Genomic DNA, 17,515 nt, shown 5'->3' with positions numbered 1-17,515 from the left:
TGCTTCTCAGATTACAAAGCATTTGAGGAGGCAGCGGAACACTTCCAGCCCTACGTCAAGTTCTTTGCCACCTTTGACAAAGGGGTAAGCAGCTGGAACCCCGCAAATTCCACATAAGAGCTGTTAGGAAGGATTGCAGCAATAGAGTTTGGATTTGATATCCTGCCTTTCACTCCCCTTCAGGAGTCTCAAAGCAGCTAACATTCTCCTTTCCCTTCCTTCCCCACAACAAACACTCTGTGAGGTGAGTGGGGCTGAGAGACTTCAGAAAAGTGTGACTAGCCCAAGGTCACCCAGCAGCTGCAGGTGGAGGAGTGGGGAAGCGAACCCGGTTCCCCAGATTATGAGACTACCGCTCTTAATCACTACACCACACTGGCCTGCAATGGCTTTTAGCAATGCTTTTTTTAGCATTGCTTTTAGCAATGGCTAAATCTGGTGGTAATTAAATATGAGTCATGCCAGGGGTAGGCAACCTAAGGCCTGGAGGCTGGATGTGGCCCAATCACCTTCTCAATCCGGCCAGAGGACGGTCTGGGAATCAGCATGTTTTTACATGAGTAGAATGTGTGTTTTATTTAAAATGCATCTGTGGGTTATTTGTGGGGCACAGGAATTCATTCAACCCCCCCCCCCCAAAAAAAATATAGTTTGGCCCACCACATGGTCTGAGGGACGGTGGACCGCCCCATGGCTGAAAAAGGTTGCTGACCCCTAAGTCATGCAATACTCCAATGGCAAGCGAGTTTGCCAGTTGTTCACTGCGTCGCTTGCAAGAACTACTGTACAGGGTCCTAGGTGTTGGTGCAAGTGTGTGTGTGTGTGTGTGTGTGTGTGTGTGTAAAGGAGAATTCTTGAATGCCAAGATTCAATTTTGGGGCAAGTACTCTTTGGAGAGACAACCTTAGCAGAGGTTTAAAGTCACAAAATATGCAACAAAGTAATGTGTGGAAACATAGGCTCTTAGACATTTTAAATACCAAGTAAATTCCAGAATGTCCCCTTCAAAAGTTTCTTTCCAAACTTTTCCGTTCCCCCCCCCGCACAGGAAAAAGACCACGTTTAGTAAACACGTTTAGAGTTTACTTACTAACTCTCCAAAGGTCAGAGTCATGTGCTTTACCATACATCAGTCAGAAAAGTTACAGAGGCAGTAGCCCTTAGCTTAGTTACAAAGTGATGAAAGTTCCTAAATTATTGGTATAGTAACTCAAGAATGCCTGTCAATCTAGCAGTTCGAAAGCACCCCCGGGTGCAAGTAGATAAATAGGGACCGCTTACTAGCGGGAAGGTAAACGGCGTTTCTGTGTGCTGCGCTGGCTCGCCAGATGCAGCTTGTCACGCTGGCCACGTGACCCGGAAGTGTCTGTGGACAGCGCTGGCCCCCGGCCTCTTAAGTGAGATGGGCACACAACCCTAGAGTCTGTCAAGACGGGCAGGGGTACCTTTACCTTTTAACTCAAGAATGGCTTATGAGAGCCAGGTGGTTGAGCTGATGTCCGTGTTATCAAAATTGTTTTGTGAATTAGCGCTGCTGAGAATGTAATTATCATTATCTGTAGTTTTCAAAAATTAATCTCCCTCTGACCTTACTTTTTACAATTTTGCACCCTATCGTATATCTGTGTACCTGCAACTCAGGATAACACTTCATTCATCTGATGGAGTGGGGTGTGGGCCACAGTTTTTCTTGCCATTTATATTGGGACTTGATACTCAAACCTTGATGACTTGGAATGAAATTCAAAAGAAGATGAGGAGTGTATTTGATTTCTTTTGCATTTTCTTAGCTTGCTTCTTTTTTATGTACAGTGTTTCATAGTTGTTAAGGGGCATATAAAGGTCTTGTGTATTTCTTTATTCATGTGAAATAATCATTCACTCCTATAATCTGCCCACATGTAACAGTATCCTTGCCACCCGAGTTTCCACTTTTCTCAGTTCCCACATTTTTTGAAGTCAGGTGGATGGTGACCAGTGAAATTGTATTTTTGTTCTGGCATCTTGGCTGTGGGATACTGTCCCTAAGGAGACTCACTCAGTGCTGCCGATCCTGATGTCTGTTCCGCACCAGATAAACATTTTTTATTGCCTGATGCTTTTAAATGCTAACTTGTTTTAGATCTTTTCCTAGCAACTTGCTTTAACTTATTAATGTTGTTATTTATGTTGTTAGCTGCAAGCCGCTTAAAATATTTGGACTAGATGTAAATTATCATAATAAATTATTGTATATGCATATAGAAAGGGGATTTTTAAACTGTGCATGTGGGATTAAAGAACAAGCAAACGAAAACTGCCATTCAACCTTGCTAGATTCAATTTTGCTTTGTTATTTTTCAGAAGAGCATTGCTGATTCTGATGAAAGCAGTGTTTTTGTTGTTGTGAAAGTATGTAGTGCTATATTTCTTTGTTGCGGTATTTTAACTTTCCACATACTTACATGTTGAATAATTCTATCATTCAGAAAGTGTTCAGTGTGAGCTGACAATATATTAGAGAGAAATGTTTTTCAGCAAAAGAAATGCCCATAATTTACCAGTTTCTTTGCTTGTTTATAGGTTGCAAAGAAACTGGGCCTGAAGCTAAATGAGGTGGATTTCTATGAGCCTTTTATGGATGAACCGGTCCATGTCCCTGACAAGCCATATACAGAAGAAGAATTGGTTGATTTTGTGAATGAGCACAGAAGGTATCAATCATGGAACTCAGAATAGTACCCCTTGTCCTATAGGGTCAGGGCATCCCAGTTGCAGAGCAGACCCTCCAAGTGTCCCTATTTTCCCGGGACCGTCCCAGATTTACAGAAGCCGTCCTGGTTTCTGATTTGATCCTAGAACATCTCCCTTTTCCTAAGGCCATCCCAATTTAAACGGAGAAATGTTGACGGATATGGAGTTGTACGACTCCCAAGCCAAGGAGATTAGTAACACTATAAACTTTAGAAAACATCTGAAAGCAGCCCTGTAATAGTTTTACTGTTTTTATAGATGTTGGAAGCTGCCCAGAGTGGCTGGAGCAACCCAGTCAGATGGGTGAGGTAATAATAATAATAATAATAATAATAATAATAATAATAATAATAATAATAATAATGGAATAGGACGTCCCTTTTTTCATCAGAGAAATGTTATGAGTTCAGGTGTCTGTCTTCCCAATCTGTCTCTCATCTGAGAGTGGCAAACGTCCTATTGAAGGCTTGTGTTTTACAGGCCCTGCTTTTGCAGGTCTCTTGATTATTGTGGTGCAGTGGTTAAGAGCAGTAGACTCGTAATCTAGTCAACCAGGTTCGCGTCTCCACTCTTCCACATGCAGCTGCTGGGTGACCTTGGGCTAGTCACACTTCTCTGAAGTCTCTCAGCCCCACTCACCTCACAGAGTGTTTGTTGTGGAGGAGGAAGGGAAAGGAGATTGTTGGCCGCTTTGAGACTTCTTTGTTGTTGTTTAGTCGTTTAGTCGTGTCCGACTCTTCGTAACCCCATGGACCAGAGCACGCCAGGGTAGTGATAAAGTGGGATATCAAATCCAAACTCTTCCTCCTCCTCCTCCTCCTCCTCCTCTTCTTCTTCTTCTTCTTCTTCTTCTTCTTCTCCTCCTCCTCCTCCTCCTCCTCCTCCTTCTCCTTCTCCTTCTCCTTCTCCTTCTCACAGCCTGCACAAAAACCTCTTCATGAGTGATTTGCAGATATTTGGTAACTCTAAATGGGGGTGCATCAATAGACCAATAATTTGGAAATCCTGCAGGGTTTATTTATTTGTGAAAAGAACAATAGAATGGAGGGTTTCTGAGTGGCACACAACATTATAATCCGCATGGCCATGTTTGCATCCACACACATACAGTACATGGATTGCAATGAAGAATTATTTGCAGCTTGTGTTGCCCAGGGATGTAGCTAGGATTTGTAGAGATATGGGCCCACCACCTGTGCTTTAGATCCTTGCCCATCCTGGCTAATAAAAGCTGCCAGAGAAGGTCTGGCCACATAGGTTTGTGTTGTGCCCAATTTCTCTTTTTAGCAAGGTATAATGCCATCTGGCTTCAAGAAAGATGAGGTAAGGCCACTTTTTGAAAAGTTGTCACTGGACTTGACAGCATTACACAACTATTGGTCAGTCTGAAATAGTTCCTTCTGTTTGGGCAAAGTGTTGCCCAAACAGAAACAGGTGTTGGCGTCTTGGTTCCAGGTTTCCCTAGATGAAATTGATTTCCTAGGCCCATTTCAATCTGGCTTCAAGTCTGGTCATGGAACAGACATGAACTTTGCTGCCTTAGTAGATGACTTTCCTGTTGATTCTGCCAAATTCTTTGGTGGCATAAAATACCATAAATCCTTCTGGATGTTGGTGGACACCATTGATGCTAACCCTTTAAACGTATGCAAATAGTAGGTGGATAGAAAAAGATACATTTTACTTGCCCAAAAATGGAAATCAGAAGAAGTCCTAACGGAAGAAGAACGGATACAAAAATTTGTGGAATATGCAGGAATGGCGAAACTTACCAGAAAAAATAAGAAATCAAGATAACAAACTTTTGATAAAAGAATGGAAATGGTTTATTGAATATTTACAAACAAACTGTAAACAGATAAGAACATTGGCAGGATTATTGTAATAACCTGCAGTTTTATAAGAGTTTGCATTTAAAGTAGATGAATAAATGATTAAGATAATTTCGAATATGCAGAAACTATAAAAAAAATTAATTGAAGGAACCGCAGAAAGAGGGGGAAGGAAGTTGAGTTTCAAAACATTAAAATGATTGTAAAATTATTGAAATGCATAAAATTGAAAATCATAAATAAAAATTATCAGAAAAGGCCTCTCCTCTTCACGGAGGGGAGGTGTTGTGAGCGGGAACCACTTCTCGCGCTGGCAGGGGGCGTAACTCAGCCCCCTGCGTCTCTGAGTCTTGTGCCCGCGTCACGCTCACCAGCCAGCCTATAAGGCTGGGTGTGTGCGTGGCTTAGCTGTATTTGAATGACCGCAGGCACACGACTCTCCCTTCTTGTTCCTGGCTTCCTCCGATCACCCGCCCACCCTCCTTTAGGTTTCTTCCTTCTTTTCTGGACCTTGCTGTGGACTTCGGTTGGTCACCTTGGTTGTCCAGGGGGCCTGGTAGAATTTTTTTCCCACTTGGCAGATTGGCACCAGCCACTTGGTTTTTTCGCCTACCTCATAGCAAATCGTCACAACTTTGTCAGGTTTGGCGGTTAGGCAAGCGCGTTGTGTGTCAGAGGGGAGGTTGTGGCCATCACCTACCACTCCCCTTGAAGGGTATTCTGTTAAAGAAGCCTGCGGTTGTGGTTCCTGTCCTATGCCCTGGGCATGAGCTTCCAGTTGATTTGCATCAACAAGTTCCCCCTACTGGTTGTTAACCCTTGTGTGACTCCCGGCAGAGCGGGCAGGAGTCAAGTATAGTCTGTCTGATCCAATGCCACTCACATTCTGTAACCAATAAATTTGTGGCCTTCTTAGCCCACTAACCTAAATACTTCAGGTTAAGAACGGACCTCCAGAACGAATTAAGTTCTTAACCCAAGGTACCACTGTACATGATATGTTGTGCCTGGATAGAGTCTATTCCTCCTTGCTCCCCCCACGTTGTTGCTGTTTGTGTTAATGGAAATTGCTGATGCTCCCGTATGGTTTGGAATCAGACTTACTGCAGTTGTAAAAAAAAGATGGACCACTGTGTCAATCTGGTTTAGGCCTGCCAGTGGAAGTTCCTGTCTTCTGAGTCTACTTTTGTTACACAGAATCTTACAATCATAAGCGCCATACAGATTCACCCATAAAACTGAGGTCTCTGTTCTTTCTTTTCAGAGCCACACTGCGCAAGCTGCGCCCAGAAGATATGTTTGAGACCTGGGTAAGTGAAACAAATTGGGAGCACTGGGAGCTATAGGGATGGGGATATTTTCGTGAGAAAGTATCTAGTCTAGCTGCATTGTCAAGCACGCCCGTAAAGAAGACTCAGAATGCAAAGTATATGGTAAAATTGTTATGCTTGCTACAACCAAATCCAAGGCATCTGGGAATTATGTCATAAGGAAGAATCACAGCCCTCGGATCTCCTGGGCATGTTAACAGCTGCAAACCGCAGCCATGCAGCAAAGAACTGGCAAGAAATTACCCCCCCCCCCACTTGCTACTTGAAGCTTGGGTATGTGAACCTGGGACTCGTGTAGCTCTGCTATCCAGCACTCACCAGGGGGGCACCCTCAAGGACCAACCCCCCCAGTCAAAGGCAGTATTCATGAAAATAGTGTACACAAATATAAGAGAATTTGTCACATGTATATATGGCAAAATCATGAGCAAAATGCATGCATTATAGGGGGGCCCAAACTTTTTTCAAAGAGGCCCGACCAAAGTTGAAAGTTGTTGAGCTTTTTGGAATAAACTGCCCCCCCCCCCGAACGGACTTTGGACATGCCTGCATTAGGAGAAAGGCACATGAAGATGAATACAGATGACTTCAAAAAATAATACTAATTCTAAACTGATGCAGAGATAGGGTGAAGCGAAATCAGGGGGGGGGGGGATTTTGAAGCACAGATAAACCAAAATGGACAGATCCATCCATTGGTAGTTGAATGGCAGCCTCTGTTCTCTAACGCACTGGGAGATGCTAGGAAAATGAAGCCCGGGTTTCTTCCACTGCATCAGAGATGAGCCTTTGCCACTTGTTTAATGAGTTATCGACTTTGGAATTGTGTTTGTGCTAAGACAGTTTGAATTGTCTTGTGGGGCGGGGGGGGGGGGTTGGAAGAAAAGAAACACACAAACCACACATTACAGTGGACTATTTTTGCTCTCATTTCAGTAGTAAATCTGCTCCAAACATCTCTAAAGCCTCGTTCTTACAATTCCCCCACCTTCCCCCAGAGATGTTTTCCACTTATTCTTTTAGCTCTTCATTTTATGGGGGTTCTGTAACTGGTGGGCTCAGAGGGGAAAGAAATTAGCATTTAGATGGATTTTTTTCCTCTTGCATTAATACCAATTGAAATTGAAAGCTGGGATTGGTGGAAGACAAGGAACATGAGGGTTTTCCATGGTATAATTCCAAGATGACATTCATAGCAGGTGCACAATAAACAACCTGACTGCCAACTCAGATGGCCTTTGCCAATATAATTTTCATTGTGCCCAGATACCCAAGGCCTTGCTGCCAACCTTGTGGCTTTTAGGAAGAAAACCATCCCAGATTTTTTTTTTTTTAAATGCTAACCTTTCTCAATTCCCTTTTCCTCTTATTAGATTTTACAGACACCCCTGCCAGAATCTTTTTGTTCCTTTCTCCCATTCCTATGCCCCAACTGTCCCCTTCAATTCTCACTTTTGGACAGCACCAGAAAGAACCTTCTGTGATTGTTTGGTTGCCTTACAACTTTATGGGTGATCACGGCCTGTACGAAACCACTTTAATGGTCCTTAATGACTTGGAGTCTCTCTACAGTCTTTGAAATGTTATACCCATCAGAATTTTGTAGAAAGGTGGGAGCCCTCTTAACTTCGTAAGCATTCCTCATACTAAGTTACAGGAGAAGCATGCAACCATGCCTCCTATGTTGGCCTTTCCATCTTGCCGTATAAAGTTGAATGCCTAAAAGGAGTCCTTACATGCATGCAACTGCATATACAGAAGGCTTCTTTTGTTCTTCAAATAATTGAAAACCCTGATGGTGCAGATCCCTGAGAAATATGTGTTCTGCCATACATATTTAGCTCCGAAAAGCGATGACAAACCTAGACAGCATCTTAAAAAGCAGAGACATCACCTTGCCGACAAAGGTCCATATAGTTAAAGCTCTGGTTTAAGTACAGTAGTGATGTATGGAAGTGAGAGCTGGACCATAAAGAAGGCTGATCGCCAAAGAATTGATGCTTTTGAATTCTGGTGCTGGAGGAGACTCTTGAGAGTCCCATGGACTGCAAGAAGATCAAACCTCTCCATTCTGAAGGAAATCAGCCCTGAGTGCTCACTGGAAGGACAGATCCTGAAGCTGAGGCTCCAGGACTTTGGCCACCTCATGAGAAGAGAAGACTCTCTGGAAAAGACCCTGATGTTGGGAAAGATGGAGGGCACAAGGAGAAGGGAACACAGAGGATGAGGTGGTTGGACAGTGTTCTCGAAGCTACCAACATGAGTCTGACCAAACTGCAGGAGGCAGTGGAGGACAGGAGTGCCTGGCGTGCTCTGGTCCAGGGGGTCACGAAGAGTCGGACACAACTAAACGACAACAATGTGGAGCAATCAGGGTTGGGCAGAGTGATTTGCTGATATTCACTATCTGATGTGTTCTTGCTTGCCATTCATACATTCACTGACCACATGATGGAGTTGTGTGAAAAAGGCTGGAGTTTTCAGTTGGGAGTTTTCGATTGCTGGGGTTTGGGCCACAGGAGAGAGCTGGTGAATTGACTAAATACAATGTTTAGTCAACGGTTGTTCAGGTGCAGTTCAGATTAGTAACTGTGCTACATGTCTTAGACAGAATCTATGTACTCCCCAAGTCTGCTTGAGTCATTATAAATAAGTGGCTTGCCATATGTGTTCTGGGACACTTTATCCCTCTGCAAGAAAAATAACTTGTGGGGGAAAACCCTTATGGACCATGGAACCTGCCAATCAATCACAGGAATAATAATAATAATTTATTACTTATAGCCTGCCCATCTGGCTGTGCCTCCCCAGCCACTCTGGACAGCTTCCAACAGAATATTAAAAACACAATCAAACATCAAAATCTTCCCTAAACAGGGCTGCCTTCAGATGTCTTCTAAAAGTCATATAGTTGTTTATTTCCTTGACATCTGGTGGGAGGGCGTTCCACAGGGAGGGTGCTACTGCCGAGAAGGCCCTCTGCCTGGTTCCCTGTAACTTGGCTTCTCACAGGGAGGGAACCGCCAGAAGGCTCTCGGTGCTGGACCTCAGTGTCCGGGCAGAACAATTTAGGTGGAGACGCTCCTTCAGGTATACTGGACTGAGGCTGTTTAGGGCTTTAAAGGTCAGCACCAACACTTTGAATTGTGCTCGGAAACGTACTAGGAGCCAGTGTAGGTCTTTCAAGACTGGTGTTATGTGGTCTTGGCAGATGCTGCCAGTCACCAGTCTAGCTGCTGCATTCTGGATTAGTTGTAGTTTCCGGGTCACCTTCAAAGGTAGCCGCACGTAGAGTGCATTGCAGTAGTCCAAGCAGGAGATGACCAGAGCATGCACCACTCTGGTGAGACAGTCTACAATGAAGACTGGAATTCATTGTAAGGTTGTCATTATTGACTGCTCTTGGACCCAAACAAGGATGACATTCTATTGGTAGGAGCCATGAGTATAAAATGCGGAATTAGCATATTGAGGCAAGTCATTTAGAACCCTTTCCAGTGTATCTCCACCTTGTGTCTGCTCATTTATTTTCAGCTCCCCACTGAACTTTGCCTAATTTTTTTTGTTGATTCTGTTCATATTTTTCTTTCTGTTAATTTCTAGAAACACTTCTAATCATAGATTTTTCTTGACATTCTCTGGTTGACCGATCTTCAGGTCCATCTCCCCATGCCTAGCGCACTGTCGTCCCTAACTTTCCGCTCACCAATCCCATGTTTCTTGTCCACAGGAGGATGACCTCGATGGCATTCACATTGTGGCATTTGCTGAAGAAGATGACCCAGGTAAGGGATCTTTCTTTGTCCACCTTTCTGGAGCTCAGAGATCAATGGAAATTACAACATATCCCTTCCTACGTGCAAGAACACAAGAGAGCAGATCATGGAATAAAACCATTTGCTTGGATATCTCTAACCCTCCTATGTCTGTAGGATTCATACTTGGTCAGTGATACTTTTCTACTCACCCTGGGGACAAAGTAAAGGCAGCAATAATTTGCTCCCTCATGCTTTGGCTGTGTTTGAACTGCACAAAAGTGAAGTAATTTACTGCTGACGTAAATGCAAGAACAAGCTACTACTGTTTGAAAGAATTGTTGTGAACACACCTTTCTTTTATGTGAGAGTGTGTAAATCTATCGGAGACTACAGTTCTTGCATTTCATGGCTACGAACAGTGCAAATATGTTGCTTCATTTCAATATTATTATTATTATTATTATTATTATTATTATTATTATTAGTGTACAGCTTTTCCTGAGTTGCAAAACTACCTCAGGGATTTGGCGGAAGGGGGCCAGTGATATCAGAGGCACCAGCTAATCTGCACTTTGTACAGCCAGCTACTGTTGCTCACAGGAACCCTTTCCCCGCAGCTCCTTTGTTTGCAGGGGCTTCCAACATGGCTTTGTTGCTCCAGTAATGTTTTGTTTACATGCCATCTAAGTCACAGGCGGGTTCTTCATGCAGAGGAGAAGATGGGCAAAGAAATGAAGAGATTACCGGGCTACTCCCCATGTCCAGAACAGAAAGGACAGTTGAATGGCAATGAGAAAATGCAGAGGGCCAATATTTTTTATTTGTTCTCTTCTGCCACTGGCAGGGTTGCTTGGGACATCCTGTTCTCACCCTGATCTGACACCTATGCATGAGAGGAACTTAGACTGTATTTCTTTTCAGATGGCTTTGAATTCCTGGAAATTGTCAAGCAGGTTGCTAAAGACAATACCGACAACCCTGAATTGAGCATTGTGTGGATTGACCCAGACGACTTTCCTCTGGTGAGTACAATGGCCTGGCCTTATTGTCATTTTGTTGTAATTTTCCCAGTGCTCCAGATAGATTCATAGGCACCCTCCTATCCACTTCTACAACGGCAAATCTCCTAGAGATGAACTCTGGCACGGAAAGTACCATTCTGCCAGCTGTACTTGGCTCAAATTAACCCTTACTTTCTGGAATGTGTTGGTGGAGACAAAGGAGGAAAGGGGAAGAAAATATTGAATGAGAAATGGAGAACAACAGCCCAAGTCTTACAAAAATAACACACACATTTGGATGGCAACCTTTCTTTCCCTCTAGTCTCCCACTTGTCAGGCCCCATTATTTATTTGGGTGAACTTGATTTATGCACCGCTTAATAAATCACCATATTTATATGAAATGCTTCCCTTTTCTTTTGCTCCTACAGCTCATTGTGTACTGGGAAAAGACCTTCAAGATCGACCTATTCAAGCCACAGATTGGTGTGGTCAATGTCACAGATGTGAGTATCAGCAAGTTCACGTACCTGGTAGCTTTAGGTTCAAGGAAGAGACAAACTGACATGGGGCCTATCCAAAGTCCAAAAACTGGATTTCTTCGTTTGGCGCACCCATACTCTTCTCTTCTTCCAGGTATCCCACTGCAGTATACTTCTAGGAAGTCCTCTGCCAACTTAAGTCTTGCTTATTTCAGAGACAGAACTATAGTTGCGGGCTGAGGATGATCATATACATATTCAGACTCAGGAGTGGTGTCCCACTTATGGTTGTGGTGGCGCCAACCCTGATCCATCGTAGATAGCGTGGAAGTCAGTTCAGTAGCAAGTGGGGGGAGGAGGAAAGCCTGCTAATTCCCAGTTATGGCATCTCTCCTTTGATTCATGAAGTCAATAAAGTGGTACAAAAATTCAGATACAGTTGTACCTCGGCTCCTGTACGCCTTGTGAGTTGAATGTTTTGGCTCCCGAACCATCAGAAACTTGGAGTGTTTCGGTTTTCAAACGTTCTTTTGGAAGCCGAATGTCCGATGGGGCTTCTGCGGTTTCTGACTGGCTGCATGAAGCTCCTGCAGCCAATCAGAAGCCGTGCTTTGGAAGTTGAATGTTTCACAAGTCGAACTTCAGAATAAGTTAGACAATATTCTTGCCTTGCGTAATTGATTCTAAGAGCTAAATTTGAGCTTTGAAATCTCTTAAGGACAGAAATAAAACTGGCTGAATATTGTAAAATATTCTGTATTGCAGTCAGCCTCTGCCCCTTAGAGAAGCACTAGCAGTGAGATTAGCAAACTGCCCATAGGTGGTTCCCCGGTTCAAGTGGAAGACATGAGGGAGGCACAGAAAACTCAGTGCTGTCATGAGTATACATGCAGTCTGAAGAGGAGCAGCCCAGAAAAAGCGTTATCTGCTTGATTCTGTCAATTGCTCTTAATTTGAAAAGCAAACATTTATTTCAGCAATTTGGCAGAGCACTGTTCTGTCAGGAGTGAGATATCTTGTTCAAACTATTATAACTGACTATAGGAACCACCAAACTAAAGAGGGCAGTCTTGTATTTCTGTTTGCAAATCGTGTTCTTACACCTGATAAATTTTTCAAGGTAAAGGTAAAGGTATCCCTGCCCGTGCGGGCCAGTCGTGTCCGACTCTAGGGTTGCGTGCTCATCTTGCTCAAGAGGCCGGGAGCCGGCGCCGTCCGGAGACACTTCAGGGTCATGTGGCCAGCGTGACGAAGCTGCTCTGGCGAGCCAGCACCAGCGCAGCACACGGAAATGCCGTTTACCTTCCCGCTATAAAGCGGTACCTATTTATCTACTTGCACTTAAGAGTGCTTTCGAACTGCTAGGTGGGCAGGAGCTGGGACCGAACGACGGGAGCGCACCCCGCCGCAGGAATTCGAACCGCCGACCTTACAATCAGCAAGTCCTAGGCACTGAGGTTTTACCCACCCATGTCCCTTGTGATAAATTTTTACAAGCATTTTATTTTCCCAACCATCTTCCACACTTCATACAGGAGGCCGTCTGCTCCCAAATCCAGATACAATGATAAACTGACTCCGTATGGCACCTACATTTATACCTTTTATCATTTCCCTCCTTTTTTATTCCATGTTTCCCATACTCCTTTCTGTTACTAATTTATTCATAACAGACCCTTCACGCTAAGGTCCCAGAGCAGGTGGCAGCATTAAAAACAATATTAAAACAGCTTACAACCCTTCTCTTGGTGATAGTGGTTTTTAATGGGAGTCATTGGTAGCACCTCATAGAACTGTAGAATTGGAAGGGCCCCACGGCAATGCTAAAATCTCAACTAATGTAGAATAGAACTTGCCAACTGTCACTTGTTAAAAACAGTTCATCCTGTTCTGGGACGCTGAGGGAATGACTCGGATGCACTCCTGTTTACAAAGAAATAAAAAAATCTGGGATGTAGTTTGGTTTGAGAATTATGGTTATTATTATTATTTTACTGGAGCCAACTTTGTCTGGCAGGTAAACCTTTCAGGAGGTGTTAAAAATAATGAGGTAAAGTGTGGGTTGCTTGAAATCTTGTCTGTAGATGGAATTGAGACAAAGGTGAACTTTTTGTTGTCTGGTTTGTTTGTGGATTGAGATTTCAAAAGGGTAGCTCAGGGATCCAGATTGGGGGGGGGGGGGCTTGCAGAGATGAGAAGCAGCATACAGGAAGAGCTGAAGAACTCTAGCCTGGCGCAGGAGGAAAAAGCTAGGGCTGCTAGCAGACAGAAGAGCCTAAGAACTCTCCACTGAAATAATCTTACTTAAAAGAATTTGAGGAAATGAAAGAGAGTTTTAGATAGGACTAGGTGGATGTATTTATCCTGTTTTATTTCCCTTGCCCTTTGAGGAATGTTATATGTGCACAAAAGGTAAAGGACCCCTGACAGTTAAGTCCAGTCGCAAACGACTGTGGGGTTGCAGCGCTCATCTTGCTTTACTGGCCGAGGGAGCCGGCGTACAGCTTCAGGGTCATGTGGCCAGAAGGACTAAACTGCTTCTGGCGAACCGGAGCAGCGCACAGAAATGCTGTTTACCTTCCCGCCAGAGCAGTACCTATTTATCTACTTGCACTTTGACATGCTTTCAAACTGCTAGGTTGGCAGGAGCAGGGACCGAGCAATAGGAGCTCACCCTGTTGCGGGGATTCGAACCGCTGACCTTCTGATCGGCAAGCCCTAGGCTCTGTGGTTTAACCCACAGCACCACCCGTGTCCCATTTTATGTGCATATAACCATGCTAACCCCCCCCCCCCCCCCGCTAAGAAAAATCTTCTTATTTTTTAAGTAAACTTTTGAAACGCCAATCTACGGAGGTGTTCTCAAGGTCCAGCAGAGCGTAGATCGTTTCATGGAGGCTGTCAGGGGGGTTAAATGAAGAATTTCCACCTGGGGACAGTGGGAAAGTCTGGGGAAGGGGAGAGCAAACGAGTGTGGTGAGGTGCTCACATGGGCAGGGGTGTGGCTGGGGTCCTGTGACAACTACAAAAAGGAATGTGGTGCGGAGGGAAATTCAACTTTTATTTCTATTCATTGTAACTTTCTATGTATGTATTGCCATGTATTGTTCCATGCACATCTCAGACGGCTGATTCTGCAAATACTCAGCAAAAGTCCAGTGGGGATGAACTGGGCTTACTTCAGAACAGTTTAAGGGCCAGTGCTTAGAGCAAAAGCAGTGCAAGGCGGAGGAGTCATAGAATCATAGAATTGTAGAGTTGGAAGGGATCTCAAGGGTTATCTAGTCCAACCCCCTGCAATTCAGGAATCTTAGCGAAAGCATCTATGACAGATAGCCAAAAGGAAAGTTGGACTCTCACTGCTTACCCTTCCCAAAACCTCCTTTAAGCATTTTTCTCCCTCAGCTGAGGAGAAAACACCTAAAGGAACTGGAAGGTGGTACACCGTGGTCTAAACCACAGAGCCTAGGGCTTGCTGATCAGAAGGTCAGCGGTTCGAATCCCCGCAATGACGGGGTGAGCTCCCGTTGCTCGGTCCCAGCTCCTGCCAACCTAGCAGTTTGAAAGCACATCAAGTGCAAGTAAATAAATAGGTGCCGCTCCGGCGGGAAGGTAAGCGGCGTTTCCGTGCGCTGCTCTGGTTCGCCAGAAGTGGCTTAGTCATGCTGGCCACATGACCTAGAAACTGTCTGTGGACAAACGCCGGCTGACTTGGCCAGTAAAGTGAGATGAGCTCCAAAACCCCAGTCATCCACGACTGGACCTAATAGTCAAGGGTCCCTTTACCTTTTAACACCTCTCATTATACACATAATTGGGCAGATCAGGATTTAAATGTTTAGTTTGGCCCAATCTCCTGCTATTTTACATGAAGCAAATCTTCATTTTTCTTTCTATACTGCCTTTTCTTTTAGGCTGATAGTGTCTGGATGGATATCAGAGATGATGATGACCTCCCAACAGCTGAGGAATTGGAAGATTGGATAGAGGATGTACTTTCTGGGAAGATAAACACTGAAGACGATGATGTTGATGAAGACGATGAAGATGAAGACGATGATGATGACGACGATGACGACGACTAGGTTATGGCACTTTGAAAGCATCCGGACATTAAATTTATATTCCTCAAGATGTTATGCCTCCCAGTGTTCTCCCTTAAAGGGAAGACATTTGTATTTAGGACTTCCAAAGTCTGTTTCTAAAGTTCACTGAAGGCTTGCTGCCTTGTTTTCTTTGCTTTGTACCCATCTCCAACATATTTCCTATTCTAACTTCCAAAAGCTCTTTCCCAAGCATAAGACAATAAAAAAGGTGACTGCATGGCATTTTTGCTCTCTGCAGATCTGTTTCTTTGTAATAGCAGCAGAAAAAAGCATGGAATTATCCCAGTGGCAAGAAGGATAATTATTTACAAGGGGCTGAGAGCTTCTTGGATTATCGCAAAAAGATCTTAATGTTTTGGGTTGAGCTTTGCTCAACTTGTATTTTTAAAACAAGCTCTCAGGGTGAACCCAAGGAGAATAATCAAGCAGACTTTGTAGGATACTTTTTAAGAAACCACTGCTATGTCCCCCTTAGGTGTGGTAAAGGGATCCCTGACCATTAGATCCAGTCGCGGACGACTCTGGGGTTGTGGCGCTCATCTCGCTTTATTGGCCGCGGGAGCCAGCATGCAACTTCCAGGTCATGTGGCCAGCAGGACTAAGCCGCTTCTGGCGGACCACAGCAGCGCACGGAAACACTGTTTACCTTCCTGCCAGAGCGGTACCTATTTATCTACTTGCACTTTGACGTGCTTTCGAACTGCTAGGTTGGCAGGAGCAGGGACCGAGCAACGGGAGCTCACCCTGTCGCCGGGATTCGAACCGCTGACCTTCTGATCGGCAAGCCCAAGAGGCTCCGTGGTTTAACCCACAGCACCACCCGCGTCCCCCTTACTTCATTGTAATTCTCCTGATTAGAATGATCAGGCTATTTACCCTGTATTGTTAGTATTATCAGTTATGCCGTTATCTGTATTGTTAGCTGTACCGAGCCAACTGCAGATTAAAACGAAGCTCTGAAAATTTAAAAAGCAGCTTTGTCTACTAACTAAGCATAAAATGAGTTAAAGTAAGTGAAGAATGAATAAGGGACACATAAGGAGGGGATAAAGTCATTGTGCTTAGATGCAAAGCTAAGCACCTTGTTTTTCCTAATAAATCTATAAGCCTGATTCTCACTGCATAGACAGTGCATGGAAAGGAGAGCCCAAAACATTATGTACCTGAGGCAAACCACAAAATGGCACCCTCTGCCAGGGAAGAAGTGGTGCGTGAATAGCTTCATCAGGACAAAAGGGGAATAAAGATCTACATTGGAAGAGATGAGCAAGACCTCCTATTCACCAAGAGGCAGAATGTGGATCTGTGTGCTGCCAAGGAGATAGCAGACCCAGCCTTCGAGAAGTGTGCCACAGTTCTCACTGCCACCAGAGGCGCCAACTTAGGAAGCAGGTGGGGGGGCGTGATGTCACACACATCACAATGTCAGAAGCAGCTGGGGCCTGTTTCCACGGCAGCCACAGGAGGCAGTGGCCGTGGAAACCTCTCCACGCTCAGCCTCCTCCATCCCGATGGCTTGGAACATTGGGGAGGCCTTCCCCCCAAAAAAAATTATTTGGGGGGGGCAACATAGTCAGGGGCGTCACAAGATGGCACCCCTGACTGCCATCATGGCAGCAGCAGGTTGTGGATTCTTGGAGGATTTATCTGTTGCCCATGTGGATTTGGCCACCTGAAGCGGTCACTTCCTCTTGCCTCATGCGTGGGCCGGCTCTGGTTTTGCTCCTCCACCAAGATCAGAAAATATACTGGGCTCCCTGCAAGCTAGGAGCCTTTGGCATGGGCAGGAGTCCCCTGGCTCCGTTGGGGACTTTTCCCATAAGGTTCCTAGTGAAGCAGGTGGGAGTGACCTCCGTTCTGATCTTGGTGGGGGAGTGAAAAGATGCAAGTCTCCCTCCCCTTCGTGGCCTTCAGAGCCAGAATTGGGCTCTGCCACTCCTGCAACTCGTTAAGGAAAAGCAAGATTCCAACTGAACAGTAGGAAGAGCTTTCTGATCCTTAACCTATTAAAAAGGACTGAACTTACAATGTGGTTGTGCAGAACAATTGAAAAAGACAAGGGGAGGGGGGAACCCACCTGTGTGGGTGAATTTACAGGCAATACAATACTGATTTAAGGTGTCTTCCTTATTGCAATCCTGTCTTTTTGAGGCCCATGGGGCATGATGCCCTTTATTCCCCCCCCAAAAAAAAACACATTGATTGTTGACTGCTGTCAATATATCACCTTTTAATATCATTTGCTGCTTGACAAACATAGCAACCCCGCAGT

The 17,515-nt window shown here is 44.6% G+C and overlaps 1 protein-coding gene across 1 annotated transcript in view; it reads left to right on the top strand.

Annotated features, from left to right (window-relative positions):
• CASQ2 (calsequestrin 2) overlaps window positions 1–15,465 on the top strand; it is a 28,714-nt gene extending 13,249 nt beyond the window's left edge. Inside the window, exons 5-11 of the mRNA XM_083420412.1 lie at window positions 11–84; window positions 2,563–2,693; window positions 5,830–5,875; window positions 9,627–9,681; window positions 10,576–10,676; window positions 11,087–11,161; window positions 15,052–15,465. Of these exons, the coding sequence (XP_083276538.1) occupies window positions 11–84; window positions 2,563–2,693; window positions 5,830–5,875; window positions 9,627–9,681; window positions 10,576–10,676; window positions 11,087–11,161; window positions 15,052–15,222 (653 nt within the window). The 3' untranslated portion in view covers window positions 15,223–15,465. The remainder of the gene's footprint in view (window positions 1–10; window positions 85–2,562; window positions 2,694–5,829; window positions 5,876–9,626; window positions 9,682–10,575; window positions 10,677–11,086; window positions 11,162–15,051) is intronic.
• Window positions 15,466–17,515: the final 2,050 nt, after the last annotated feature.

This window comes from Podarcis tiliguerta (genome assembly GCF_965153285.1).
Source record: "Podarcis tiliguerta genome assembly, chromosome: 17".
In the NCBI taxonomy this organism is placed as follows: domain Eukaryota; kingdom Metazoa; phylum Chordata; class Lepidosauria; order Squamata; family Lacertidae; genus Podarcis; species Podarcis tiliguerta.
The sequence above is the reverse complement of the archived record's forward strand: the minus strand, read 5'-3'. Positions and strand labels throughout refer to the sequence as shown.